At 42.3% G+C, this 27,715-nt stretch overlaps 1 protein-coding gene across 3 annotated transcripts; it reads right to left on the bottom strand.

The window, feature by feature from the left end:
- Window positions 1–538: 538 nt before the first annotated feature.
- Window positions 539–27,355, bottom strand: dedd2 (death effector domain containing 2). 3 transcript variants are annotated; one of them, XM_087980982.1, is made up of 6 exons: window positions 26,633–27,355; window positions 18,122–18,232; window positions 13,245–13,379; window positions 10,612–10,664; window positions 10,269–10,359; window positions 539–3,842 (listed from the first exon to the last, which is right to left on the bottom strand). In XM_087980982.1, exons 1-6 carry the CDS (start codon window positions 27,072–27,074, stop codon window positions 3,481–3,483), a joined length of 1,194 nt encoding a protein of 397 aa, XP_087837108.1. In that variant the 5' UTR covers window positions 27,075–27,355; the 3' UTR covers window positions 539–3,480. The 3 variants fall into 3 exon arrangements, 2 of the variants coding, with proteins under 2 accessions (XP_087837108.1, XP_043539119.2); XM_043683184.2 differs by lacking the exons at window positions 10,269–10,359; window positions 10,612–10,664 and having other exon boundaries at window positions 26,633–27,350; XR_015753683.1 differs by lacking the exons at window positions 13,245–13,379; window positions 18,122–18,232; window positions 26,633–27,355 and adding an exon at window positions 7,866–8,501 and having other exon boundaries at window positions 3,760–6,228; window positions 10,269–13,237.
- Between the last annotated feature and the right edge of the window lie 360 nt (window positions 27,356–27,715).

Genomic DNA, 27,715 nt, shown 5'->3' with positions numbered 1-27,715 from the left:
ACTCCACACCAAGTTGTGAAGGCTTGAAGATTCTAAACAGCTCAATGCCAATTTTGTAAAACAGAGACTGATAAAGAACTTTGTTAACTAAAGGTATTAAAAAACATACAGGGTAAAGTCTACGTGGAGTCTGATCAGCAAATGGCATTGGCCTTGCCCAGCTCCCAAATAAAGCAGTACAAAAGCCAGTAATTTATGCTAAATCTGTTTAAAACATTAAGTTGAGGTCAACTGGTTTAGTGCTCCACTCTGAGCAGACTTTAGAAGGGCTATGGAAGATAATACAGGTTCTTTTTCGTCTATGTTACAAGCAACATCCTCAAAAACCTTCCAACAAGTCTGTCAAACATGATTTCCCTTTCATAAATCTATGCCACTTCTGACAATTTTCAAGAGATTCCTATTCTTCATAAAAATTGACATTTTTCTCAGACATCAAGCCAACAGGTCTTAAGTGCTTCATTGTCCCTCCTTTTTACTGACATTGCAGCTCCTGTTAAAATTAAGCACTTCTCTAAATAAAACACCAGATCACACATTTTGCGAAAAAAAGTCTTTATTGAACACATGCTTTACAAAAAGGTGCCTCAAAATGTCTAATTGGGGGGTATAGCCCTCAGTGAAAACTTTCCAATCTAAAGAAGATACCAAAGTCACCAACAAAAACACATGTATGTTCCAGCTACACTGTATTCCAACAGATGCACAGAAGTGTTAGCGCCACACACAAGCTTACAGGTAAAATAAAATTCTCTTTAAATCAATAAGCCAAAATGAGGGCTAGGGAGCAGCAAGAAGTGTTTGGGGGCAAGAAAAAAAATGCCCCATCATGGTAAATGGCCATTCTATGATGGTTGAAGGTAGTTTCTTTGACAGGGACCTACACACCTGCACCACATGGCCATAGAAGTGAGCAGTAGTAGGTGCACCACTGTCACCATCAGGCCTGCACAGGCCAGATGTGCAGATACATATGGTATCAAGACAGCAGTGCCTCTCAGCTGGCTTAAGAGGAAGAGTCTCCTGAGGTCTCCTGTTCAGCTTCTATTAACTAACTGAGGAAGAGTTTATATTTCTTCATGCTTCTGAAACATGCTACTTGAATAGCTAACTCTCTCACGATTCGACGTTAGGTGTTGCTTGCTTACTTCATTCTCAGCTGATACCATCCTCAAAATGATTCGTAGTACAACTCATTTAACCTCAAGAAGCCAACATTATATTCTTAACTCTTTCCCAAACCACTTGAACAAAGGTTTGTTGCAGTATCAGTTTTCACAACAATCAACATTCTGATTTCACAAAAACAATGGAGAATGTTGTAACTATTTCATGAACAGATGGCAGAACCCACGGCTCCAGATTTCCTCATTACCAAAATGGGGTGTTCCAAGCCAGCATGTTTTCTTGTGAAAATACTGAGCTAATTCCTCATATCCTGGTAAGAATTCAACATCACAACACGAGAATAATGCCAGCAGCTGCCAGACATTTAAAGAATGTGGCCCATTTTCCAGTAATCGGATTATTCTTGTCCAAAACCGTTCACCTTTACAGGCGAAATGAAGAATACCTTGGCTTCCAGTTTGTTAAGTGTCTGCCTCTGCTCAGTAGCCTCAGTGTTACAGACTGGCCATGCACTTCAGCCAAGATTATAGTACATCAAGATCCTAACAAGTGACTGAAGTACCTTCTTCATCACTCCTTGCAGAAGATTTCAGTTTGGACATGTCATAGAAGCCCAATCCTCATCTGTCCTTCTGGCTTGGTAGATTTTCACTAATAATGGAATAACTTTTTGGAAATTAATTTGGTGATAAAATTACACACAAATCAACTCAATTTTTACAAGTATTGAATTGCCTTCAAAAAGCATCACTACCATTGACGACCTGACAAGTTGACATCTTTAGGCATGGTCCATTGTATAGAAGACAGGTGCATGTTAGTAGAATACAGACAGCACAGGAGACTAAAAAGACAGGACAAAAACTGAGTGGAAAAGAAAGAGGGAGAGTGAGTGCATGCAGAGTTGAGAGCGATTGGTGCATCTGAAATAAGATCATATTCCCAACTTTCTTAATCAAATCTAAACTGTAGCACCACTTGGTGCTACACCACTAAGCACAACCAATTTTTTTTTGAAGTTCCAAAACAACTCAGGAGAAATATACAAGCTTACACTGCACATCTCCCTTTCTCTAGCTTCCTAAGCTAAATTTAATCCTAATAAACAAATTATGTGAAATGAAATTGTTTGCATTAATCAACACCAGGAAAATGAAAGTGAATTCTTGTTTCCAAACTGTCCACTCTAATGGTCAAAATTTTAGGCATTTAATTCAGTACAGCACTGCACTTTGAATAAAAGGACATCTTCTCTCCATCCAAAGGAACTACATATGAAAGGTTAGATATAGCTCAACTTTTTCTTTATAACCCAAGAAGAGTCATTATTAGGATTAAATTTTTATCTTCTCCAAGTGGCCTCATGCTTGGGAGGCAAGCTACACAATCTAATTCTGTGGGCTATTTTTGGGGAGAGGACCAAAGGCTACATTAAAGTGGCACAAAACCCCATATCCCAATTCCTAGTCTGTGTGGTTTGAAGATCAAAGGCACAGGAAACAGATCAATGTCCTAAGGTTCGGTATGAGCTATGCTATATTAGCTCAAATTCAAGTACCAGCATCACCCAACGATGTGTGGTGGAAAATGGATATCATGAGAACTTCACAAGAATAATGGAATGGTACTAGGACCCACAAAGCTGTATCCAGGAAGAAACCAACAATATGAAGAGAGCAAGAATAGTAGGAAGGACTGAGAAACAGACAAAAAGTGAATTTTTAAGCCATCAGAAAGAGCAACAAATGCTTAAGTGCTGGAGTACCAGAATATTGAAATATACATAAGCCACAAATCCAGAAGCCACTTCCCTGGCTTCCAAATTACCTGATCTGGTGTTGAGACAGACAATCCATTTTACAACCACAGAAATCACTGACGATTTCAAATCAATATTGTTAGCACTGCAAATTCAGGTCTTATGATTGGGAATTTCGTTGACACGTTCCTGTGGCTGTGGCCACATTTTTGTAGATCTTGTCCAACCTTGTGCATGCAATCAGATTGCAGGAGTATAAACACAGAAATTTCATGTGGAATTGCATGAGGAAGGGCAGTCTTAGCACAAACTCCGCACTTCCTACCACGAATGCACAAGACATTGTGCAATAAACCACACAAGTTGTCTTTACAAAACACTGCCAATGCTAAATGAAAAATTGTATCTGCACTGACACAGCAGCACCAGATCAGCATGGTAAAAGCACCTGATCCAGAAGTACAGGGAAGGGACTGAATGAAAGAAAGGATGTAAGAATGGGCTAATTACTTCTCTTTATTTTAACTTCATATAAAGAAGCTAATTAGCTTAACAGTTAATATAGTCAATTATCTCAGTTCCAACTAAATCTCTCATGGACAAATATTTTGAAGGACTCTTCGGCCCTTTTCATAATCATCTTCATCTACATTGACAAGCAGTTGGATTGCTTCTTGCCCCACAGCTTGCTTCAGTGAATCGGTTATAAATACACCTTTCAGAGCCTCCAGCAGTGAACCATTGATGTAGTCATTCCAGAAGGCATCCAGGTAAGAGAGCTCGGAGAACTTAATGTCACAGATGATGGATCCCAAGTCCCGACTTTTCAAGATGGTATTCGCCTGCCCAAAAAGGTCAAAACAGCGGTCCAGCGGGTCCTGTTTCACAGACACTACGTTCCCTCGGAGCACCGTATTCTGATCAGAATATACAGCTCGCACCCGTAACCTTATGTCTGCATTAGGAAAGAAAACAGCAAATATTCCATATAAGTTGTCCAATTGCAGACACTCCAATTTTAATGACTATTAACAAATATGCTGAATGATCCAATTATCAGGAACACTTAGCCAGCAGAAATCAAATTGCTGAAAGCAAAGGGCAAATTCTGCAATAAGCAGAAAATTAATTTCTAAACAGGGAAAAAAACTGGATGATCCTTTTGAGTATTTGGGGGGAGGGGGGTGGGAATGTCATATTCCAGCTGGTCCTTTAAATACTGGACACTGTTCCTGGTAAATGCATCCATTCAACTGTGGGTCACAAAAAGGTGACATCTCTCTTGCAACCCCAGTATCCCAACCCCAAGAAAATCAGATTGGTCATGCAATGAGCAAAGCCTGTCATTTACTCTAATACCCTTTCACTGCCTACAAACCTGCAGTGAAGCACCAAGACAAGATTCTTTAGCCCATGTGGTAGGATTGACCCATTTTTAAGGTAAATGGAAAATCACACAAATGGGAATAAACATCCTTTGCTTCAAAGAGATCACCTTAAATGTTAACAGGGTGCATGCGGACTCTGATGTTTTACAATAATGAATGACATTAAAACTTCAGTAATTGAAAATTCACTTTGGCCAAAGGTATTTTATGTTGGTTTACAAGGTGGCACACATCTGATGGTAACTGCATCATACCAATTAACAGGGATAACCAGTATATTTACAAACTAGAGAGTCAGAGGGTTGCTAATGGAATGTGTCACCTCACTTGACTTTTAACAAACGGTTACTATGGGTTACAAACCAGGAGCAGAGGCTTTGGGTCAGTTCCTTGCTGTTTCTGATTGAGGCAGCCATGACTTGCATTTACAGGAATGAACCAGTTGACTACACAAACATCCCACAGGAATTGTAAATGGCAGGCAGGGGACAGAAAGAAAGGGAGAAGGAAGAGAAGACAGGAAGAACCAAGAGTCAAAAACAAAAAGCAACAGAATGAGCACCTGGCAGAGGAAGAATAAGACAAATGGAAAAAAAGAGAAATTCAGTTACTTCTGGTAATCAAATACCTTTAAAAAAAATCATTTCTTGAGAGATTGCTTTTTCCTTTGGATATAGTTCCACAATACAGAAAGGCTGCTCCCTTGAGTTTTAGTCAGACAGGAAAGTGTTGTGAATGAAACACTGCTGCGAGGACACCCTAAAGTTTAAAACAGGTAAATAGGAGAAGCAACTTCCTTTGCACTTTGTTTTCTAAAGATTTTATTTTCTAAGGATTGAAAGACTAAAGTCACATTTTGAGACAGATGTCATACTGATTCACAATTAAACCTCAAACACAATATTGACTGCCATTAAAAAAAAAACAATACAACTGCTGAACATAGCTTAGAGATTTGACAGCTGGATGCCACAAATACACCTCTACCCTCTTTTCACTGAAGATTTTAAAACTGCACACACGAATGAAACTCTACTGTAAATGCAAGTCAACAGCTGGGATCTATAGTCAGCACTTCAATGGCTTCACTTGCAATGGGCAACGTTATGTAGTATGAGCAGCAAAGGGAAATGATCCAATGCTTGGGTCAGATACTTTCACAAAATTGGAGTGTCCAGTTTGGCTGGACCACAACTATTTCCCGCAGTTTAACAACAGTAGCTCCAACGACAAGAGCACATTAACGTTCAGAATGGTTCTGGTTTTAAAACAATGCAAGACAGCTTTAAAACCAAATTTTTGGATGCAATACAACTTTGGTAAAAATTGAAGTTTTTTCTAATGCTAATCAATCCCAATGAGTTTTCTCCCACAGATTTAGGTAGGAATATGTGAAACGTGGAACAGGTCCTTTCACTTTCTATACAAGTTTGAGTGAACCAAAATTGTTCTACTTTACACCAGATCTACTCAAAGACTTCAGCACAGTCTCTATGAAATTGTCATAAATTTTGGAATGAAGAATAGAGAGAGGAGTATAGAACTTTGTGGCTGAGAAAAACTGTGCCTTTATTATTGATTGAGTGTTCATGAGGTACCTACTTTTAAATACCTCTAAAATATTCAACTTTTATAAACAGGAATCACCATTGTTTGTGCCAGGTTTTGTTTTAGAAAAAAATACTTTGCTCTCTGTCAGCCCAGAGCAGCACTATTTGTTGTTGTTGTTGTTGTTGTTAACTACACCTGAAATCACAGCCAAATGTCGGGTAGGCTTTGTTGAAGCCCAGTTGTACTCCCATCTCTCTCACTCTCTCTTTTTACCAGTGAAGAACAGGACGAGCAAGTTGGTTAATACCATCTAGTGAAGAAATGCAGGTGATTGAAGGATTTTACATACGCTGAGCACCATCATGAATTTTCTTTACATCACTTTCCCTCATGGATGGACACCTGTGGAAGCAGCAACTTTTACAAACAAATCTCTGACCCCCTCCCCCCCCTCCCATCAAGGAGAAAGCGGATTCAACACAGTGACATTTACCAAATGACAAAATTCACCATTGACAAGTTGGGTAACAAATCAACAAAATAGGAGAGGTCTCCAATATACAGCAGATTCAGTTTGACATTTTGATGAACAATATCTGGTAATATGAATGGGATTTCTCGCGCACACACACACCGCTCTCAGCTCTTGGGAGTACGTCACTGCCCTTATAAAACATTCGTAACAAGCTGGTGGATGCAAATCATACTTATTTCTACTCCTTAGCGAGACAGCCTGGATTATAATAGAACCCCGAGTAGTCCTCCTTGGGCTGGTCAAGCACTTCAGCAACACAATTTGGGGGTGGGGACAGGCAAGAGAACAATTTTACATGAAATATTATGTCTAATGGATCATTTTTCAGGAAATGCCGCTCTTCAAAATAAAATGTGAACCCGGGTAATGCAAAATAATACTCAATGACTTACACTGTTGGTCTCCTCCCACATAGACCAGCCAAGGGAATGACCGGAGAAGGGGAATTAAAAATGTTATCACCCTGAAATTAAACTTAGATGGATTGGAGCCATGCTGAAAACACAAGTTCTTAGAAGAGTGGAATCTCTAAACAAGGAACACATTGATGTGACACTTCCATTGGCCAAAGGCATCACATAATGAAAAAAAGTTGAGCAAGGATTATCTGAAATTCCCCATTTGACACGTTAGCATTACTTTTTAAGATTTTGTTTGAGTGGAGTTAGTTATACTAGTTCTCAGTGACTGAAAAGTTAATTACTAGAAAAGGAATTATGACCTTTAAAAGCACCAATATACAGAGACAAAAAGTCATTGAGAGATTCCACTCGGTCCTCTACTTTGCCAGTAGTGTAGGAACACAAGTATCTGAGCTTTCTGTACAAATTGGATCCATAGAGCTTCTATTTTAGTAAACAGCAGGGGGCACCTGCACAAAAAGCAAAAAGAGGTGTGCTTGTTTTTAAACTAAACATCCCTGGCTGGTGTATGTATAATTCTGTTTCAGCAGTTTTGTTTTGGAGGGGACTGGGGAGAAGAGGGGAGAGAGAAGTCTCACTACTTTCAGGAAAAATTTGAAATTAATTTCAGTTGCAATAAATTTCAAAATCACCAACCAAAACTTGGGTTCTGCACTTTATGTGCACATTAGACATCAAGTTAGTGTAGGAAAGAGCGACAGATGCCATAAAGCAAGGCTGAGCCAGACTGGGCTAGTTTTACAGCACACTACTGGTGCTGGGCTTTGCTTCAGTTCCATGTCTTGGAGTCTCACACAGTGAGATAGATAGCAGAGAAAGCATCTGCTCAACATTGTGCTGGAGCATTAATTCCTTTCAGCTCACTTCCCAGTGAGGTCATAATACAAGAGAATAGCAACCACATCATATGCCTGTGAATGAATATACTGCAGCCTCTTGGGAATGAGAGCCAAGTGTTTGAGGCCCTTTCCAGCTAATACCCAGAAATTTGATCCTTGCAACACAGGCAAACTTTGGACTGCACAGATTAAATAAAACCCCAATGAATTATACAACAGCAATAATCAAGAGTCATTTCTTACAATTCAAGCCTTGCTTTTTGATCTCAAAATAGTTGGAGCTGGAATAAACAGAATGAGTCGGACACTTCTGGATTTGAACTTACACCCACTGAATTACCACTAGGAAGCAGGTACGTCTGGACAGGAAAGCCTCATCTGATTATTATTTAATCCAACATTTTCCAAAGTACTTGTATAATCCCAGGCGTACAGCAGGAAAGTTGTACAGCATTAATTGGCTGTAACTCTTTATCCTGTGACAAGGTTGTTCTCCCTATTGGATAGGAACCATTTGATCACGGAAGTGCACCCAGATGTATCCTTGACAAACTTCGAGACGGGTATGCCAGTTGAATTCACTGACAAAGACATTGTTCAGCATTTTCCAACCTTTGGTTATTGTGGGGATAAACAATACCCCCAATCCAGCTCTGAATCTCAAGCTTCACAGAGATGATGTGCACCTGAGTCCAAAAGACAACGTAGATACAGGAGAGTAGATTGCTTTGAGAATGTAACTCCTATGTAAGTTGATTTCCTTGAGGCTGAGGGAACCCCCGTTTGTTTTAATTCCTGCGTTTTGCTGGTTGACAATTAGTCCACCAGCTCGCTCTTTGCGTCTACTTTATCATCTTGTTGCAGAGTGTTAACTGTGAACTGAGAGAGACAGGTTTTGACTTTTAAAAATATTTCTGCCACTTGATAAATGCTTCATCAACAGAACAGTTACGCATACACAGGTCAGACTATACAATTGGCAACACAAGACAGGCAAACCTCACCTTCACAACACATACCCACACTAGGCCAAGAGCAAACAGTGGCAGGGACACCAGTTACTGTACCTCCAAAACACATACGCTGCATTTTGGAGATAACAATGACCACTTCACAAACAGCAGGCTACTGTTGCTTTGTGTGTGATTGACCAGAGTGTTTTTAAAAAGTTCCCGCCTCAGTCACCTATTCAACCACCATCATGCAGCTATTAACTGAAGTGTGGCAGAACAAGTGACAAGCACTGTAACCAGTGCTTAGCCCAAGGGAATGATTTCATCAGACCAGGTGACAGGGATGGGAAATGGAAGTTGACATGAACAGTGATAACGGAGTAAAAGGAGTGGACAAGGTTTCATTTTATGGGCAACAAGTCGGTTTTGATCCTAATAAACCAACAGTTTCAGTACAATGAATTGCAATCCAGAAACGTGGACATCACCTGTACTGGTATGACTAATAATGCTGTCAAGAGCAATTAGTGCTCAAACTATTATTACAGGTAGTGCTGATAAGGCGTTGGTATATTTCTCACTGCATTCTTGCATACTTAAGTCGCATGGATTTCACCCTGGAGTTAGTTACCCTCCCAACACACAGCCGAGCAGAATTTAGAATATGGTCGTGTTAGAATTCTGATGAAATGCAACAAATGAAATCAGCCATTTCAGGTGCCGATTAAAAATGAGGAACTCAGAACTACTTTCCAACAGGTTTTTCCCACCACAAAGATTTAAATACGACTGAACAAAGTCTTAGAATTGAACACAAGCAGAGTCTCAAGTCAATGACGTCCATTTCAGAGAGCATCTCAAAAGCATCACGACTGCCGCAAACCAACTTGATTTAAATTTTCCAAATTTTAGTGATATGGTTTGATGATTAATCGCATGCAGATTCCTGGAACGTTGTAGCTCTTTGGGAGTTAATCCTTTGTGTTTCTTTTTATACATATGACAGAACTAGTTTGCTGTAACAGCAGGAAACAGTTGGAGAAGCCCGGGCTTTCACAATGGATAGACAATTCCAGATGTCTGACAACTTGCTTTAAGGGACAGGTAGTGGTAGGTGGACTCCTGGCAGATTCAGAAATTTCAGTTTGCTTTAGTAACCATCTTGCTAGTCACATCCACCAGAACTGGAAAGTCAGAATTAATTGTCTGTTTATTGGAAGCATCAGCAGCTTCTCACTCATCTTTCCCCACCCCAAAGGACCTGCCACCAACACATTTGGGGGAGTTGTGAGAGTTATTGAGATGCTCACTTGCTAACTACCCAGGACTTTACATTCTGGGAGCTAATAAAGCAACCAGGAAACCAAAGGTCCCTCCATATCAGCAAAATCTGAGGGATGGAAACTCTCTATTGAGACTTCTTTATAGACTTAGGATCTTTTACATTGTCTTAATTTGTTATGACAAGATTTAGTACAGCAGATTCAGATGGTTATCAATTCCAATAGTTCCTTTCTTTAATTTGAAGTAACTCTAGCATTTCATGGAGAAAGAGGACACAGTTCACAAAGCGTTTTTAATGAGAACTGTTCCACCTTCAGGAATTAGCCTGCCTGCTCTCTTCGATATTTTGGCCACCAAGTATTTTAGTCTAGCATGTGTTTGTTCCCCCTCAACAAGTTTAAAGGTTTACCTTTTTCTATTCTCGTGTCAGAACATTTTCTTAAAGTTGAATCTTTGTCAGAGACACAAACTCTTTTATCACCAACCTTTGAATGGTACACCTGCAATTAAATGTTTGATCACAAAAATCCTCAAAAAAAACAGATCTCACGACAAAAGCTGAAGTGTTGTTCAAGTATAAAACAAGTTACACTACTTTTCAAAGCACGTACAGCTAGATTGTACTATTATTATATTACAGCAAAACAAGAATCCTCAGAGTGCTTTTAAAGAATTAAGATTTTTTTTGCGATTAATATTTGAAGAAAATCACATACTGCTTTTTTTGTTGTTGATGCTGTGCTCAGACCTACCAGAAGCTTGTGTTGCCACATCATGAAGGAAGTTGTTGTACAAGAGAGCCAACCTATGTTTTTTTGAAAGAGCGTGTGCATAGAGAGACTCTTCTTTAGAACAGATATCTTGCGGATCGCTCAGAGGATAGGATTGCTGTCACGTAGGCAACATGGACACAAACAGGATCAACACATTTCACCAGAGACTTTTTCAAAGCAACGTTCTTTCCACAAAATTCCTCACATCATTTATTTAACACAAGTGTGAAAATGCAAGTAAATCAATTCCAAGGGTGGGCTCCACCAAGTTGATATGCAAATTGTTAGGGTGCCTTGCTGTAGTGTTACAATGCTCAATTCACGAAGTGACAGAGTACAGCAACACTTCAGTTAAACTCAAGATCAACATACTGCAACAATCAGTTCATTCAGGAACATGATATATGCTAAAACTCTTTGCTTTGTATTGATTATTACAACATGCTCACAGACTGGTGAAAGTTGCTAGTTTGAATAAGAAATGAAAAATTTGAGAGGCAAGCCTTGCTCACACCGGCTTGTAGGTTAAAGGATTTGTCAGCTTTAAACATTTTCACAACTACAACTTCTATGTTTAAGAATGCACATCAAACTCATTCCAGTCCCTTAATTACAATTGAGTGATCAAATCCCACACAGGTTGGAAAAACTGGAAACCTAGGGCCACTCGCATTTCAAGTTGCCTTGCACAGGAATTGTATATCGGCTACATATTTGATGAGAAATGACAAGGCAAATGGGAAGGCAGGAAATGGGATATATGGACCAGCCACTTTAGTGTCACTTCTTAGAACACAATGATCAGAACTGTTATGATAGAGTTATGACAAATTAAAGTTTTAGTACACGCAAGATCAGAATGCAAGACAAATGTTATTCAGGAAATGCAACCCTCAGCTGAGAAACTATCTTCCAAAATTCTGTGAGCATCCCTTAAACAGTCTCACAAAACAGCTGGCTTTTAAGATATCGGTTTGGAAATGTTCCTCGACCACATGCTGAACAAGGAATGTAAACTTTGTTACACAATGGACGCTGAATAAAGGAAGTCATTATTGAACCGGATGCTGTATAAAATCCATGGACACTGCAGTTGAACAGCACTTGCCCACCTTTCCAATGTTGGCCAGGGGCTGGAGCCATACATCTTTTCTGTTTTGCTTAGTACTACAATGGGTCTACACTGAAGCACTTACCCACCAAGTGTCATCACTCACACTTACACTTTGCTTGGGGCTGAACTTGGAGCAGAGCAAGGAATCATGCACCTACCCAAAGGGTGTCAAGCTATAGATTAGCTAGATATAGGTCACATATGCAAACAACTGAAGGCAAGTATACCATATAGAACACTGCACGCTTATTTAAGCAGCATGGAACTGTAAGGATTAGTATGCAACATTCATACAACAATAACAAAAGACCAGTCTGTGAGCATTTGAGTATGATTGTGACTGTTGAGTTACCAGAGGCATGCGGAGACAGTTTAGTTCAACATTTGTTTTCTCATATGCAGGTTTTAATGCTGCAGTTGTTTACAGATTGCAATCTCATACTGTGGTGCTAGAAGTGGACTGAGGAACATTATGGACCGTCAAGGATTAAAAAACAAACTTCCGGATTCTTTCATGATAGAGACCATGCAAAGTATGACTCTGAACTAGAGCAGCCCACATTTCCAAAAGGAAAAGATAACAATTTTTTTTTTTTTAAGAGAAGGCAGTCAAGTATTCTCTAGGTAAACTTATTTCAGATCAGTCCCACACATTGCTTAAAATACTTAAAAGTACAGAATGCAACTCCCATCCCTGTCCTACCAAAAATCCCACGAACAATGCTAATCTTGCTTTGAAGTGATAATGGGACTTTACACACTGTGGAAAGCTCAACTGATAGGAGTGAGGTCTTAAAGACTGCAAAACATCCTTATCGCATTGTCACTCTTCACTGACCCACAAGAATATTCAGCCCCCGTTGCACAGAACGCCAATAAAGAATTCTGCATTTGAGAAATTCAAACTTTACAATGCACCTCAAACATTAAACAAACAATTACCCTCCCCCTCCCACAAAGTACACTGGTACTTATTCTGCAAAACACCATCCCATCTCTCCTTGATACAAATAAGGCAGATTTACAGATGTTTACTTGGCACACCACTGGCCACAGCCTGTTTTGCCTGGCATTCATCCAAAATGATTCTACATTCACCAGTTCTTGTGGAGTGGGTAGAGTTGGGGATGGGGAGGAGAACAGGAAACAGTCCTTTTTAATTACTTGGTCTATTCGTATGGTTGACAAGTTCTCAATACCAGGATATGCCTTTGCTGATGTTATTTCTTTGCTTGCATTGTTTATTATTCCCACTAATCACCATGTACTTTCTATTCCCATATTTCAATTGTACATTAACTCCATTTCACTGATAATTGTGGTTTCTACGAGAGATTAATCAATGCCCAACATACTCAGTCTGATCACTGAATATTCAATTATCTAGATCGAGCCAGAACCAATAGCTCACCATTAGAAACCTCGCAAAATTGAAACTGACAGGGGCTGAAATCTATTTGGCAGAAGTTAAAATAAATTATCTGGCTCAAATACTCACCACAGGTTGCTCTCGGTTGATGGGGAGCCTGATGCTCTCTTTCATGGTTACGGAGCACATTTCTCTTGTATCCTCTCCGCTTACCAGAGCCTCGAATTCTACGGGTCGCCGTATGCCGTTTGGTCAAAGATGCGCCTAGAAAGAAAACATTGTTTCATCACAACTTTCAGTTCAAACATAAAAGGGACTAACCAAAAACATAAGATGCTGCACGGATCATGTAATAAGGCTATTCCATTTTCCACTGCAACCTTTTAATTGGAGAATCTAAACAGGAGTAAGGCATTCAGCCCTTCAAGCCCGTTGTGCCATTCAATGAGATAATGGCCGATTTTCTACTTGGAGGTCTTTTGCCTGCAACAATCTCTTATCCCTTGATTTTTTAACATGCAGAAAACTAAATAATTGCAATCCCGAACATACTCAATGACTAAGTCTCCACTGCCGAAATGTTCAACAGATTCCAAGTGAAGAAATTAGTTCGCAGGGTCCTAAACGGTCTTCCCCTTATTCAATACCAGAGGCAGGATGAACATTCCTCCGACATCTACTTTAAGTTGAGTAAAATTTGTGCACATCAACAAGGTCAACTCTCCTTCTAAACTCTAGCAAATATAGGTACAGTCTATTTAATGTTTTGCAACTGGGCCAGGCCCCCTACCCCCAATGTCAGGAATTAGTCTGGTGAACCATTGTTGTCCTCAGCTTTGGGCAAATATACATTTCCTTATGCAAGGAGATCAAACTGCACACAATACTCAAGTGGATTGCACCAACTCTACAATGTAGTAAGCCACTTTTACTCCTATACTCAAATCTTCATGCCAACTGGGGATGGACAACAATATCCAATCCTGCCAATAAAATCTGCATTTCCCCCAAAAGGAGTAAAAAGGCCAACATATCATTTACCTTAATTGTTTGATGCTACCCAGATGTTAACTTTCAGTGTCTTACAAAAGCAAAACACCCTTTCACCACTGAAAGGTTTTACATTTTTGTCTTTCCTATCAAAACAGATAACCCCTTTTTCTCCACATTGTATTCCATCTGCCATTTTCTTGTCACTCATTCAACCTCTCTAAATCCCTCAGGAGTGGCTTTACATTCTCCTCAGGAGATTATTTGTGTGTCATCGGTAAACTTGAAATATTACAATTAACCAACTAAATTAATATTGATTGCAGCTAGTTGGGCACAAGCACTGATCCTCACTGTGACCCTTTATCACAACCTGCAAATAACCCATCATTGTTTTCTGCCTAACAATCAGTTTTTGATCCATCCCAGAATGTTGGCCCATCTCATATTCTAATTTCATTTACCACTCCTTGGGATGTTATTGAAAACCTTTTGAAAAACCAGATACAACATCTCCAGTTACTCATTATCTGTTGTGCTAGTTTCTTGAGGACATAACTGACAGATTTGAGAAACAGGATTTTCCTTTTACAAACCCAAATAAGGTCATAGGTTCTTGCAAAATAAGCAGTCTTTTTCATTGTCCATGGTAGCACTTCCAAATATATCCACTCATCACATCCCACTTCGCTACACCGTCTCCCCCCCAAACAAACCACCACCACCGTGGCCACAATTTCCTTAAAAATAGTTTCCTTTGAAAGTTATGTTTTCATCATCCTTCCAAGGAGAATATCCACATTGTCACCACTGCTCAGTTTCCTTCTGCCCTTATTTACTCTCATCAAACCCTTCAATTTAAAACATTGATGTCAAAACTCTTTAAATTTCTCTAACCAAAACGAACCTCAATCTCCCATGTAACTGAAATCTCTTCGATACTTTTAACAAAGGTCCCAAGAGCTTTGTTACAAATTGTAGAACCCAAAACTGACCAAATAGCAAAGCTGGAGTAAAATCAATATCTTATACAGGTTTAATCTGCTTCTTTGTTTTATGGATATTTTATAAACCCAAGGATCTGTTTTAGCAAGCTTCTCAACTTATTCTGCTTTCTTTAAACTTGAGAATGCACCACACTTCCCAATCCCTCCTCTTATAATTGCACCATTTGGCTCCTATTGCTTGTGCATTCTCCCTATCAGAATCTACCAATGCACACATTTTTGCATTCTACTTCATTGGCCATTTTGCCTGTGCTCCCATGGCATTTGAGAATGCAGTAGTCACTAAATGTCAAGGCACCTGCAAATTTTTAAACTACTTCCTGCATTTTCCAACGTATTATTAAGATTCACTAAAATGAGCGTAAACCTGAGTGCCTGCAGACATCTCTCCAATCAAAAAACAGTTCACCACCACCACCTGTTATTAACCCTTAGCCAATTTCACCCCCTTAAGATCCATAGGCTTCATTTTGGTTAACAAATCTCTTACCTACTACTTCAACCATTTTGAACATCTATAATGACTTTCAACAACTCTCCACTGTTTTGAGGAATTATCAATTCTGCACAACTTTTCAGTTATTAACACATTAATCTATGACGCCATCACTGTATTATCAGCACAATCAGAATTAGGTTGACTGAGCAACAGACAGTGAGTTTTCTACTTTGAATGCTGCTGACCTTCGAAGAATTCTTCATTTTACGTAATCTCTCTATATTTTCTTAAGTGCAAGGGCAGAATCATCTTTTAATGAAGTTTGACAAAGTAATTATTCAGCATGCACGTGGCCATGTCCTCTGCCTTGCAGAAATCGACTATCCTATCTCGACCTGCTTTTTTACTATTTATACGTTTGTCTTTCCTCTGCCTTTGGTGAGCCATTGACCCCACTTACTCATTTTGCTGCTCTTCCTTTTCAAAATTCTTTCATTTCACTTTGTTTGCCTTGTGGGATTCATTGCAACCTTGTCTGTCCTTTTTGCTACCATTTTTGATCAAGCGGCACGATTTGGCTCTATATTTCCACTCATCCTCCTTGTGACACTTAGTTTAGTATATACCTAACGGACCGAAAATCTCACTGCTTATTCATTTATTTATTTGCTAATCTTTGATTCCAGGTCGTCTAAGCCAGAGCAACTTAATGGGATTTTCGCCTGAACTGAATTCGTACATGCAATTACTTATGTCCTAATTACTTTTATTGCTTCCCACTGCCTTCATTATCAAAAACAAAAGTTTAATTTTCTGTTTGGGACTTCATTTATTTTCAGCTGTCACTCTTCAAATAAAAATCAAGAGGTGGTATGATATTATTGTTACACTAATAACAGAGATCCAGGCAATGTTCTGGGAAATCAGTTTCAAATCCCACCATAGCAAATGGTGGAATTTGAATTCAGTAAAAATCTGGAAAGCAGAAGTCCAGTGATGACCAAGAAAACATGGCAAGCAGAGCAGTGTCAATCCTGCAAAGTCTTCCTCACTAACATCTGGGCACTGGTATCAAAATTGGAAGCCCTATCTTTAGGATTCGTCAAGCAATAACCTAATCTGCAACATTCAAGACAACACCACCAGAGTTATGGTCATTATCACTGAAATGTTCTCCCACTGGCACTTCAACCATTTGTTTGGCTCCATTCCTTAAAATTAAGTCCAGGACTCTTGCCTCTTCTGGAATTTATACCTGCTGGTTTGAAATGCTCTCCAGAATGCATTTTCAGAATTTCATTTCCTTTATATCACACCTCAGTTAATATTGGAGAAAATGAAATTCATACTATTATTAGTTACTTTTACATTTCAGACAAAGTTGCCTACATTTCTGTCCACCTATCCCTCTCTTAGGTGGCAGTCATATGCTGTGCATGCACTGCAGACCCTAACAATGTGATTATCGAAAAGATGTTGTGAAACTTGAAAGGGTTCAGAAAAGATTTACAAGGATGTTGCCAGGGTTGGAGGATCTGAGCAACAGGGAGAGGCTGAACGGGCTGGGGCTGTTTTCCATGGAGCATCGGAGGCTGAGGGGTGACCTTATAGAGGTTTACAAAATTATGAGGGGAATGGATAGGATAAATAGACTAAGTCTTTTCCCTGGGGTCGGGGAGTCCAGAACTAGAGGGCATAGGTTTAGGGCGAGAGGGGAAAGATATAAAAGAGACCTAAGGGGCAACTTTTTCACGCAGATGGTGGTACGTGTATGGAATGAGCTGCCAGAGGATGTGGTGGAGGCTGGTACAATTGCAACATTTAAGAGACATTTGGATGGGTGTATGAATAGGAAGGGTTGAGGGATATGGGCTGGGTGCTGGCAGGTGGGACGAGATTGGGTTGGGATATCTGGTCAGCATGGACGGGTTGGACCGAAGGCTCTGTTTCCATGCTGTACATCTCTCTGGCTCTATGGCTGCCCCTTTGTGTACTTAATAGATTTGACTTTCTTTTTCCATTCCTCCTGATCACAGCAAACAACTGTTCAAAATTGTGACACCACCTCTTTTACACCACTTGACTCATCGGACGATTCCACACCTCAATATTGAGCTTCCATGCTCAACCAAGTCTCTGCGACAGCAATAATGTCACATTGCCATGTGTTTACCAAAATCCTCAACTCATTTGCTCACTTAACCATTCAGCTTTGCTGTGGTCCTTCATGCCTTGACTATTTACACTGTACCTTCCACACTTGTATTTTGTTCTGGACATGGTGTAGAATGTTGTCACATCAGCTGCATATGCAAATAGCCCTGATGAGTTTCAGGAATGGGGTCAAGTTGGTGAGAGATAGTGCCTCTGAGGGTTTTGTATGGGGGTAGAGGAGGAGGAGGAGAGGAAGACTCGTGGCCTGGCTCAATACACTTTGCGGTTGGAAGGCTTAGCCATGATATACCAAAGCCAGGTTGAGTTTCTGCACCTGTGCACTCCTTGCACAATCTAGAGGCGATCTGCAAACAAAACACAGCCTGAGGGAAAAGAAAAGATAGTCTCAAGATTACCTGGTTCCCAACCGCTCTGCATTGAAACAGCACGTTCTGAATTTAGACAGCTTTCCACCTGCTCTCCAACTCTTGACACAGGACCTCTGCAAGTAGACCTCTCAGGAGACACTGGAAGAGCACGAAGAAAACAAATAGAATTAGGAAAAACATGTTTCCACAGTGTCAGTGACAAAGAGCAACCTTAATTCTAAACTGTATTTTTACACAAAGTCCCACAAAGCGACTGGCAGATCTCCACACTATTACTTCTTGTAAACAGACAGTGCTGTGATCTGCAAGTAGGAGAACAGGTGCAGATTCTGAAAGCATTTTGAAAACACTTTATACAAGACTGCATTAGACAATTTATAACCTTTCCAGAATGGATTCTGAAGTAGTTTTCTGAGGAAGCAATTAAAAATAATTCCAAAGGCTTAGCATGACCAGGAAACAATTTAAATATTTTTGTGCCTTTCCTGTAGCCCTGAAATGGAGTCATATGATCAACAGCTCTACAAGCCTGCAATTGTTAGACATACAAAGGCTCCTTCCTGCATGTCCTCATTTCCCTTATCTTTACCATGCTCTGTCTTATCTGCTTTAGTCATTTGACTCCTGGACTCATCCAGTTCACCTCATTTATTATTAAACATCTCCATATAGGGTTTCTGTTACTGATAGCTCTTGGAAGATTCTTAATAAAATCCTAAGATACAAGAACAGAAGTAGTGGACTCTTTGGCCTCTTGAACCAGTGCCACCATTCAAAACCATCATGGCATTTATTTCCATCAAATGAGTGAAGCTACAAACAAAAATCTTCTAATTCAGTCATTCATTTGAATCAAACATGACTAATGAGAATAAGCAACTCAGTTGTCATCAGTTTTAGATTCTTGATCAGTGGAGGAATCATAGTTAAATACAAGCCCCCACAGCTTTGCGTGGCAAAGAATTCCAAAGTGTCTCAACTCTCCTCATCCTGCCTTAAATTGGCACCCTATTATTTTAAGGCTATTTTGTCTGGTCCTAGCTGAGGGGAAATATCCTCAGATTTTACCCTGACATCAGGGCCACCTGCATTTCCGTATGCAGTTGATGCGACACCATTCCACACAATGTCTAGAACAAAAGACAAGTCAATGAAAGGCACAGTGTATTTAGTCAAGGCATGAAGGAGCACAGCAAGGCTGGTTGGTTTTTATTTTAACACAAGATCATTAAGCAGGTGAGTTTAGTGTTGATTAATATGGTGGCTCAGTGGTTAGCACTGCTGCCTCAGCGCCAGGAACCATATTCAATTCCCACCTCGGTAATTGTCTGTGTTGAGTTTGCACATTCTCCCAGTGCCTTGCGTGGATTTCCTCTGGATTCCTCCCACAGTCCAAAGATGTGCAGGTTAGGTAAAGTGGCCATGCTAAATTGCCCATAGTGTTAGGCACATGAGTCAGGCGTGAATGTAGGGGAATGTGTCTGGGTGGGTTGGTCTTTGGAAGGTCGCTGTGGACTTGTTGGGCTAGGGCCTGTTTCCCCACTGTAGTGAATCTAATAAAATAATACATGGCAATGCGACATTATTGATGTCATGGAGACATGGTTGAGCAAGGAAAGGATTGAAAAGAAAAGAAATTGTATCTTTACTGACATAACGTCTTGAGGCATCGCGGCATTGACTGCTTCAATATCCAAGAGTCACGAACGGTGCTGAACATACAAACATTCCCACTTATGTTGGAGAAGTCACTGATGACGATGGTTGGGCCGAGGACACTAATTTGAGGAAATGGTTAAAAATCACAATACCAGGTTTAGTCTAACTTTGTCCATTCCAGTCCAACACCGGCACCTCCAAATTGAGAAAACGGGTCGGTGATGCACTGGTAGTAACTCTACCTCAAGGTTTCAGGAGGCCGGGTTCAAGTCTCATCTGTTCCACAACTGCATAATATAACGGACTGGACCAGACACCTTCCCCATTCAATTCTTTTGCCTTGCCTCTAAAATAAAAACAGGGAGAACTCAAAGCTGTTTACCAGAACAGAAAGCATCTCAAATGCACAGTATCATCATAGTAGTAACATCTCTGAACAGAGATGCTAACATGAGAAATTCCTGGAGAGATGACCTGGAATTGACAGGATTGACTTCCACAACAATCACATTCTTTGTGCTAGGTTTTGACACCAACCAGCAATTTTCACTGGATTAATCGTGAACCAAGTTTTATAAGAGCTGACTTCTCATGTCTGGAATTCAGTTCCTTTGTCCAAGTTTGGATCAAGGTGGTAATGTGTTCAGGAGCTGAGTGGCTCTGGCAGAACCAAAACCGAGTGCTGCTGTGCAATAGCATTGTTGCTGACACCTATCACCTTACTGACTATCAAAAGTAGACTGATGAGATGATAATTGACTAGTTTGGATCTATTCTGTTTTTTGTGTACAGGACATAGCTGAGCAATTTTTCACATTGTCAGATAGATGTTAGTGTTGCAGCTGTACTGAAACAGGCTGGCAAGCTCTGCAGCACAAGTCTTCAAGACTATTGCCAAAATACAGTCAACACCCATCGCACTGGCAGTATCCAGTGCTTTCAACCCTTCGATGATGGCATCGGAGATACTTGGAACCTCTGAAGAAAACCGAAATGGCTCTGATCCTACTCACCAAATTACTGCTGTTATGAAGGATACCATAATCTCGTTGCACATTCCCATCTCAAATTTATAGCCAGATAATTATCTGCCTTCCTGCTTTTGCTCCCAAAATGGAAACAGCACATTTATCCACATTAAACAGCATGCATCATGTATTTGCTCACTTAGCTTGCCCAAATCATACTGAAGCATCTCAGCACCTTCCCACAGTTCACCCTCCCACCCAGCTTTGTCATCTACAAACCTGGAGTTATTACATTCAGTTCCTTCATCTAAATCATCAATATAAATTGACAATAGCTGGGGTCCTTGTGCTGATACCAGCAGTATCCCTACTAGTGACTGCCTGCTAATTGCAAAGAGACCCAATTATTCCCAAACTTTATTTTCTTCTCTGCCAACCAGTTCTGTCCATCTGAATATGCAATCCCAAATTTCACATACAGAACAACCTCTGTTATCAAAACATCAATTATTCAAACTTTGGATTATTCGAACAAGATCTTAAGGTCTCCGATAAGTTTCATTAAATTTAAATAAAAGCACAGTGAGAGCAGGCAGCCTGGGCTGGTGGGAACTCTGTTCAGTTACCTGAACGAAATAATCAAGGTTGTTCTGTACTTTACATCTTACCTACTAATCTCTTATATGGGACAGTGTCGAAAGCCTACTCAGACAAAAAACAGACATCCACAGGTTCCCCCTCATCAACTCTGCAAGTCATGTCCCTTGAAGAATTCCAGTAGATTTGTCAAGCTTGATTTCCCTTTTGTAAATCTGTGTTTACTCTATCCAGTACTGTCACTGTTTTTCAATTGCTATTTGATCTTTTATAATGGACTATAAATTCACCAGATTGGACATACCCATCATAACCCCACGTGGACTCTAACAAATCAGCTAAGTTTTGTCTCAACCTAAACTAATTTGTCCCTGATGCCTTCTTGTCGAAATTACTTTCTCTTCCACTCCTGTCTCGCACTTTTCCGAGCCATAATTAAATTAGGAGCACTTCCCCCAAGTTTGTTTCCAGCTTGCAGTGTAAACAAAGTGGTCCTCAATACTGATTGGTCTGAAGTACCTTCTTTTAAAAAAAATACACCAAGTTCCTCAATTATAAGGTGACCTTGCACTGCTACTATTTTCTCTCCCTCTACTGTGAAGACAGATACAAAGTACTTATTTAACAAGTAAGTAATTTCCTGATTGGCAAAGTTCCTCTCTGGAGACAGCACTTTTTTTTGTTTGGCTTATCAACAGCAGGTGGCACGACATATTCCTCCTTCCTTATGGCCTTTCAGATAAGACAACGATACACGAAAATGCCTTAACCTTGGCAAATGAGCAAGTAACGTTTTGCTTCCGCTGTGATTGGTCATCTTTTAATGTTAAACACCTTGGTGTTACAGGTACTCAATGGCTCTTCAAGCATTTTCTGTTTCTCCTACTCATGGAGTTACCAAGTGCTCAGAATTGATTTAGTTCTTCACTTCCCTTGCACTGGTGTTCTCTAATCTGTCAGACAAAAGTTTGTTATTTTGCATGCAAAACTTTTAAAAGTCAGATAGAAAGTAGCTGTAGTATTATGGAGGAACAATGGAATAAAGCAAACCAATCAACAGTTGTTGTATCTAGGATTGTGTATGGTTGAATGCTGTACCCAAGAGGAAGGAGACGGTCCCAAAGGCTTCATCCGGAACATTGCTTTCAATCATACCTTTATCAAAGGTGCAGCAGGTCCAAACACTACTAAAAACATGGTTAAGTTTCCAGCCACTTGATAAGAATTACAATCTTAACAGACTAAAAAAAATCAAAACGCTATTTTCAGTTTTTCAAACTGGCTCCCTGACAGCCTTAAACTGAATTCTAGTGAGCACATTGCAAATGCATGTGGGTGATTACCATTAGCCAAGTCTAAATGGTGGTGCTACATTGTTAGCTCCCCAGCCTGGAAACTGTGGATACTGTATTCACTTAAATTTCCAATTTCAAAACAAGACAAAGTTGGAGCACTGAACAGGAATGACAGTGCATTTAAGGTTTGACAATTTGAAACTAGAACGAACATGCAACACAATGCACCTCATGATTAGTCTGTTCTGTACAAATGTTTAGAACTTTAAATAAACCAATTGACCAAATTAAGCAAAAATAAGTAATTGCAGTCTTTGAAAGGTACTATAACAAGTGTCAATTTTATTAGGATTTGAATTTAAATTAAAATGTTACTTAGAGAGCATGATGCTTTACAGGAACCAAAGAACACCATATAAAGCCCACTTAGTCTCAGCCACCAGCCAATGAGATTGCAATGGAAAATGTTGCAGAGAGAGGAGGTGAAGTCAAAAGATCAAGGTTTGAGAGCGAGAAGGGGAATGGGACACTGTTACAATCATAGTCTCACACCAGTCAGTACTATCTCCAACCTTTGTGCAGTTCCTTAGGTGACGAACTATGTGCACCACAGACTAGTCGAACTGTGTACAAGATAACACCCTCGTTCTGAACAAAACATTAAGTGGTTATGCCTTTCAGCCCAGTGTGTTCCACTGCTTAATAAGATCAAGGTTGATAATGCTGTTTTGAATTCAGTTGACTTTCAAATAACTCTTGATGCCCCAGTCTAACGAGAATCTACCCAACCTTTAGAGTTGCATAAATTCTCACAACCTTCAAAAAAATGTTTCCCCTCACCTCCGCCCAGTCTTTACTTGTTAACATCCTTAAGACCTCATGGTCATCCTCATAACTTCAAAATTCCAGAGAAGGAAGTCCCAATTTGTCTAACCTCCTCTCATAACTTAACCCCTGAAGTCCAGATATCATTCCTGTAAATCTGCATTGAACTCCCTCCAAAGGAGGAAATATCCTTCCTAAGATCTACACAAAGTATCAAATAAGCTCGCACCAGAGTTTAACTGCAACACAACTGCTGTATCTTTATACTCCAAATCTCTTGATATAAAAGCCAGCATTCCATTAACCTGTTCGACTATTTCTTGCAGTTACCCTATGGCATTCTGAACAGCTTTGTATCTGAACTCCAAAATCTCATTGGGCATCCACCATATTTAACTTGTGCCTTTCAAAAGCAAATCCTGATCTGTCCTTTTGGTTATCCATTTTTAACTGCAACTAAACGAAATGGATAACCTCATACCGGCTTTTATTAAAATCCATCTGTCAAAGCTTTGCCTAATCTTTCAATATCCTGTTGTATTTCTATGCTGTCATCAATAGCCTACAATGCTGCCCAATTTAGTGACGTCAGCAAATTTGACTTTTTATGCCATTATGCAAGTTTTATAAGAATATTGTATATTTGAGGGCACAGCACACCTCTATGGGGCACAGTCACATCCTGCCAAATTGAGTACTCATCCATTATTCCAATTTTGTTTCCTGCCATTCAACCAATTTCTGCACGTCTGTAATTTGCACTCAATTCCATTGGCTCCCACCATGGCCAAAAGTCTTTGTGTAGGACTTCATTAAAAGCCTTCCGGAAGTCCATTTCAACAACCATCAACTTAGAGGTGGTGGAGAAAGCTGTCACCTCTTCAAAATCCTAAGGATTGTCAGACATGAATGACCCTTGAATTTCAGTTGATCAGTTACCCTATTCTTGATTGTCGACTCCAACAATTCTATACTACAGAATTTGAGTAATTTGTGTGTAGTCCTCTGGGTTCCCTCTGTCACTCTACTTAAAACACTGACAAGCAAATTTCCAATCCTAAGGGCCAACGCCTAAACACAGGAAAGGGGATCTAGTCCTGTATTTTTTTTGCTCCTGAAGCAAGGAATTGGACATTTGCTAACATCCTCTCTTTTCCATTTGACTTTTGTCATAGTAAAATATACAATGCCCTTTCTGCAGCATTTGCTACATATTCGCCAAATCAAGCCTTTTGGAACTACCTCAAAATGCAAGGGGTTTGGGCAAGGAGAACCTATATTTATCCTGGACACCCACCAAAAATTATCCTAAAGAAATCTTTCCGTCCTTCCACATTTTCTGCCTGAGGAAACCACACCCCTCTCAGATTCGCCCAAAAGGAAGAGAGGGCAGAGATAAACCCTGCCGCCATTCTCCTCAGACTCTCTGAAAGGAAGAAGGGACAAAGGGAGACCAGACCCTTCTCCACCCCCTCGCGACACTCCCAAAGCAATAGGGGGCAGAGACGCCCTCTCCCTCAGACTCTGCCCAAAAAGAAGAAATATGGACCACTCCCCTCAGACTCAAGTGTATGGTGTTGGAGAAGCACAGCAGGTCAGGCAGCATCCGAGAAGCAGGAGAATCGATGTTTCGGGCTTAAGCCCTTCATCAGGAACGGAGGCTTGTGGCTCAGGACTGAGAGATAAGTGGGAGGGGGTGGGGAGAGATAAGTGGGAGGGGGTGGGGAGAGATAAGTGGGAGGGGGTGGGGAGAGATAAGTGGGAGGGGGTGGGGAGAGATAAGTGGGAGGGGGTGGGGAGAGATAAGTGGGAGGGGGTGGGGAGAGATAAGTGGGAGGGGGTGGGGAGAGATAAGTGGGAGGGGGTGGGGAGAGATAAGTGGGAGGGGGTGGGGAGAGATAAGACGGAGGGGGTGGGGAGAGATAAGACGGAGGGGGTGGGGAGAGATAAGACGGAGGGGGTGGGGAGAGATAAGACGGAGGGGGTGGGGAGAGATAAGTGGGAGGGGGTGGGGAGAGATAAGTGGGAGGGGGTGGGGAGAGATAAGTGGGAGGGGGTGGGGAGAGATAAGTGGGAGGGGGTGGGGAGAGATAAGTGGGAGGGGGTGGGGAGAGATAAGTGGGAGGGGGTGGGGAGAGATAAGTGGGAGGGGGTGGGGAGAGATAAGTGGGAGGGGGTGGGGAGAGATAAGTGGGAGGGGGTGGGGAGAGATAAGTGGGAGGGGGTGGGGAGAGATAAGTGGGAGGGGGTGGGGAGAGATAAGTGGGAGGGGGTGGGGAGAGATAAATGGGAGGGGGTGGGGAGAGATAAATGGGAGGGGGTGGGGAGAGATAAATGGGAGGGGGTGGGGAGAGATAAGTGGGAGGGGGTGGGGAGAGATAAGTGGGAGGGGGTGGGGAGAGATAAGTGGGAGGGGGTGGGGAGAGATAAGTGGGAGGGGGTGGGGAGAGATAAGTGGGAGGGGGTGGGGAGAGATAAGTGGGAGGGGGTGGGGAGAGATAAGTGGGAGGGGGTGGGGAGAGATAAGTGGGAGGGGGTGGGGAGAGATAAGTGGGAGGGGGTGGGGAGAGATAAGTGGGAGGGGGTGGGGAGAGATAAGTGGGAGGGGGTGGGGAGAGATAAGTGGGAGGGGGTGGGGAGAGATAAGTGGGAGGGGGTGGGGAGAGATAAGTGGGAGGGGTAGCTGGATGAAGGTGAGGGAGAAGGTGATAGGTCAGAGGGGTCAGTGCCGAGTTAGAGGCTTGGGACTGGGATAATGGGGGAGGTAGATAAGGAAGGTGTTGAAATCCACATTTATCCCACGGCGGTCGCACGGTTCCAAGGCAGACTGTGAGGCGCTCCTCCTCCAGAAGTCGGGTGGTAACAGTCGGGCGGTGGCGGTGGCCCAGGATCTGCACGTCCTTGAAGAGGGGGAGAGGGGGGGGGAGTTGAAGTGTTCAGCCACAGGGTGGTGGTGGTTTGATGGGTGCAGGTGTCCCAGAGATGGTCTTCAAATGATCCAGGTGTGGAGGAGACCACGCCGGGGACAAGGGATGCAGTCCTCAATTTTTCTCCCCCTCCCCTCAGACGCCCAAGGGAAAAGAGAAAAGTGAGAGAGAGACAACCCCCCCCCCCCCCCCACTGCCGGCCCACACCCCTCTTTCCTCTCCCCCAGCCGCCCCATCTCGGCCATCGGATCCCCGGGGCTCTCCTACCTGCTCGGCCCCTATTGCAGCCCACGTAGGGCAGCAGGTCGTGGCGGCTGATGACCCTGAGAAGCTGCAGCAGGTGCCGGAAGTTGGTCTCGTCGCACAGGCCTCGCCGCTCCAGCTCGAACAGCAGCCGGACGCCACTGCTGCAGCAGCCGGGCTCGTCCCAGGCCGGGGCCGGGGCCGAGGCCGGGGCGCGGGGGCCGGGGACGGCATCGTCCGCGGCAGCGCCCTCCTCCGCCTCCATCTCCTCCCCGGCCCGCAGCGCCCGCTGCAGCGGGTAGGCCTCAGCCAGCAGGAAGGACAGCGCCTCGACGTCGGCCCGGCTGAGCTGCGAGCCGACCAGCTCGAACATCTGGTGCAGGGACAGCATGCGGTAAGAGGCGAGCGTGTCCTCTTCCTGCCAGCGAGCCCGTTTCAACGGCCCCGCCGCCGCCGCCGCCGCCATCACTCGCCGAGACGGTGAGAAAGGAGAAGGCCTAAGGCCTAAACCGGTCAAGCAGCGCACCGAATAAAAACAAAACAAAACAAAACAAAAACTACAGATAACTACGCCAACGACGGCGGATTAAAACCCAAACTAAACGCGATAAATAATCCCGGGATCCTTCCAACCGCAGAAAAGCGAGACCGCGTCGAAATCGCTCCGCTCGACGACGATGTTGATGTTCCTTTCCCTTTTTCTGGCACTTTCCACGGCCGCCCGACTCGCGCCTGCGCCAACCGACGCCTCGCCGTCAACGCCGAGCCCTCCACCAACACCGCGACCGGGGGGGAGGGAGGTTGCCTCGCGCATGCGCCGCTCCGTCACGGCGAGGAGGAGGGTGTTATCTATGGGGTCATCGCCTCTGTGACGTCTGGTCCTCCCACGACCCCCCCCGCCCCCCCAAGCCGGGGCAAAATTCAAACCAAAAACCGTTATTTCCGTTAGAGGCGGAGGGACCTCGAGAGATCAACTGGCGGGATGTGGGGAGAGGGGTGTGGGGAGGGGGATGAGGGGAGGGGAGGGGGGTGTGGGGAGGGGGATGAGGGGAGGGGAGGGGGGTGTGGGGAGGGGGATGAGGGGAGGGGAGGGGGGTGTGGGGAGGG

Source organism: Chiloscyllium plagiosum, unplaced genomic scaffold (assembly GCF_037043375.1).
Source record: "Chiloscyllium plagiosum isolate Xiang-an unplaced genomic scaffold, Cpla_swu_hap1 HiC_scaffold_38, whole genome shotgun sequence".
Taxonomy (NCBI): Eukaryota; Metazoa; Chordata; class Chondrichthyes; order Orectolobiformes; family Hemiscylliidae; genus Chiloscyllium; species Chiloscyllium plagiosum.
This window is presented reverse-complemented; position numbering and strand designations above follow the sequence as displayed.

Bases quoted from the DNA above. Each gene is read 5' to 3' on its own strand.
- dedd2 (XM_087980982.1), bottom strand. From the start codon at position 27,074: ATGGCGGCGGCGGCGGCGGCGGGGCCGTTGAAACGGGCTCGCTGGCAG. The intron at 18,233-26,632 runs GTAGGAGAGCCC...GTGCTCTTCCAG, and splicing joins CTGCAATAGGGGCCGAGCAG to TGTCTCCTGAGAGGTCTACT. The intron at 13,380-18,121 runs GTAATCTTGAGA...TTTTCTTTCTAG, and splicing joins GCAGAGCGGTTGGGAACCAG to GCGCATCTTTGACCAAACGG.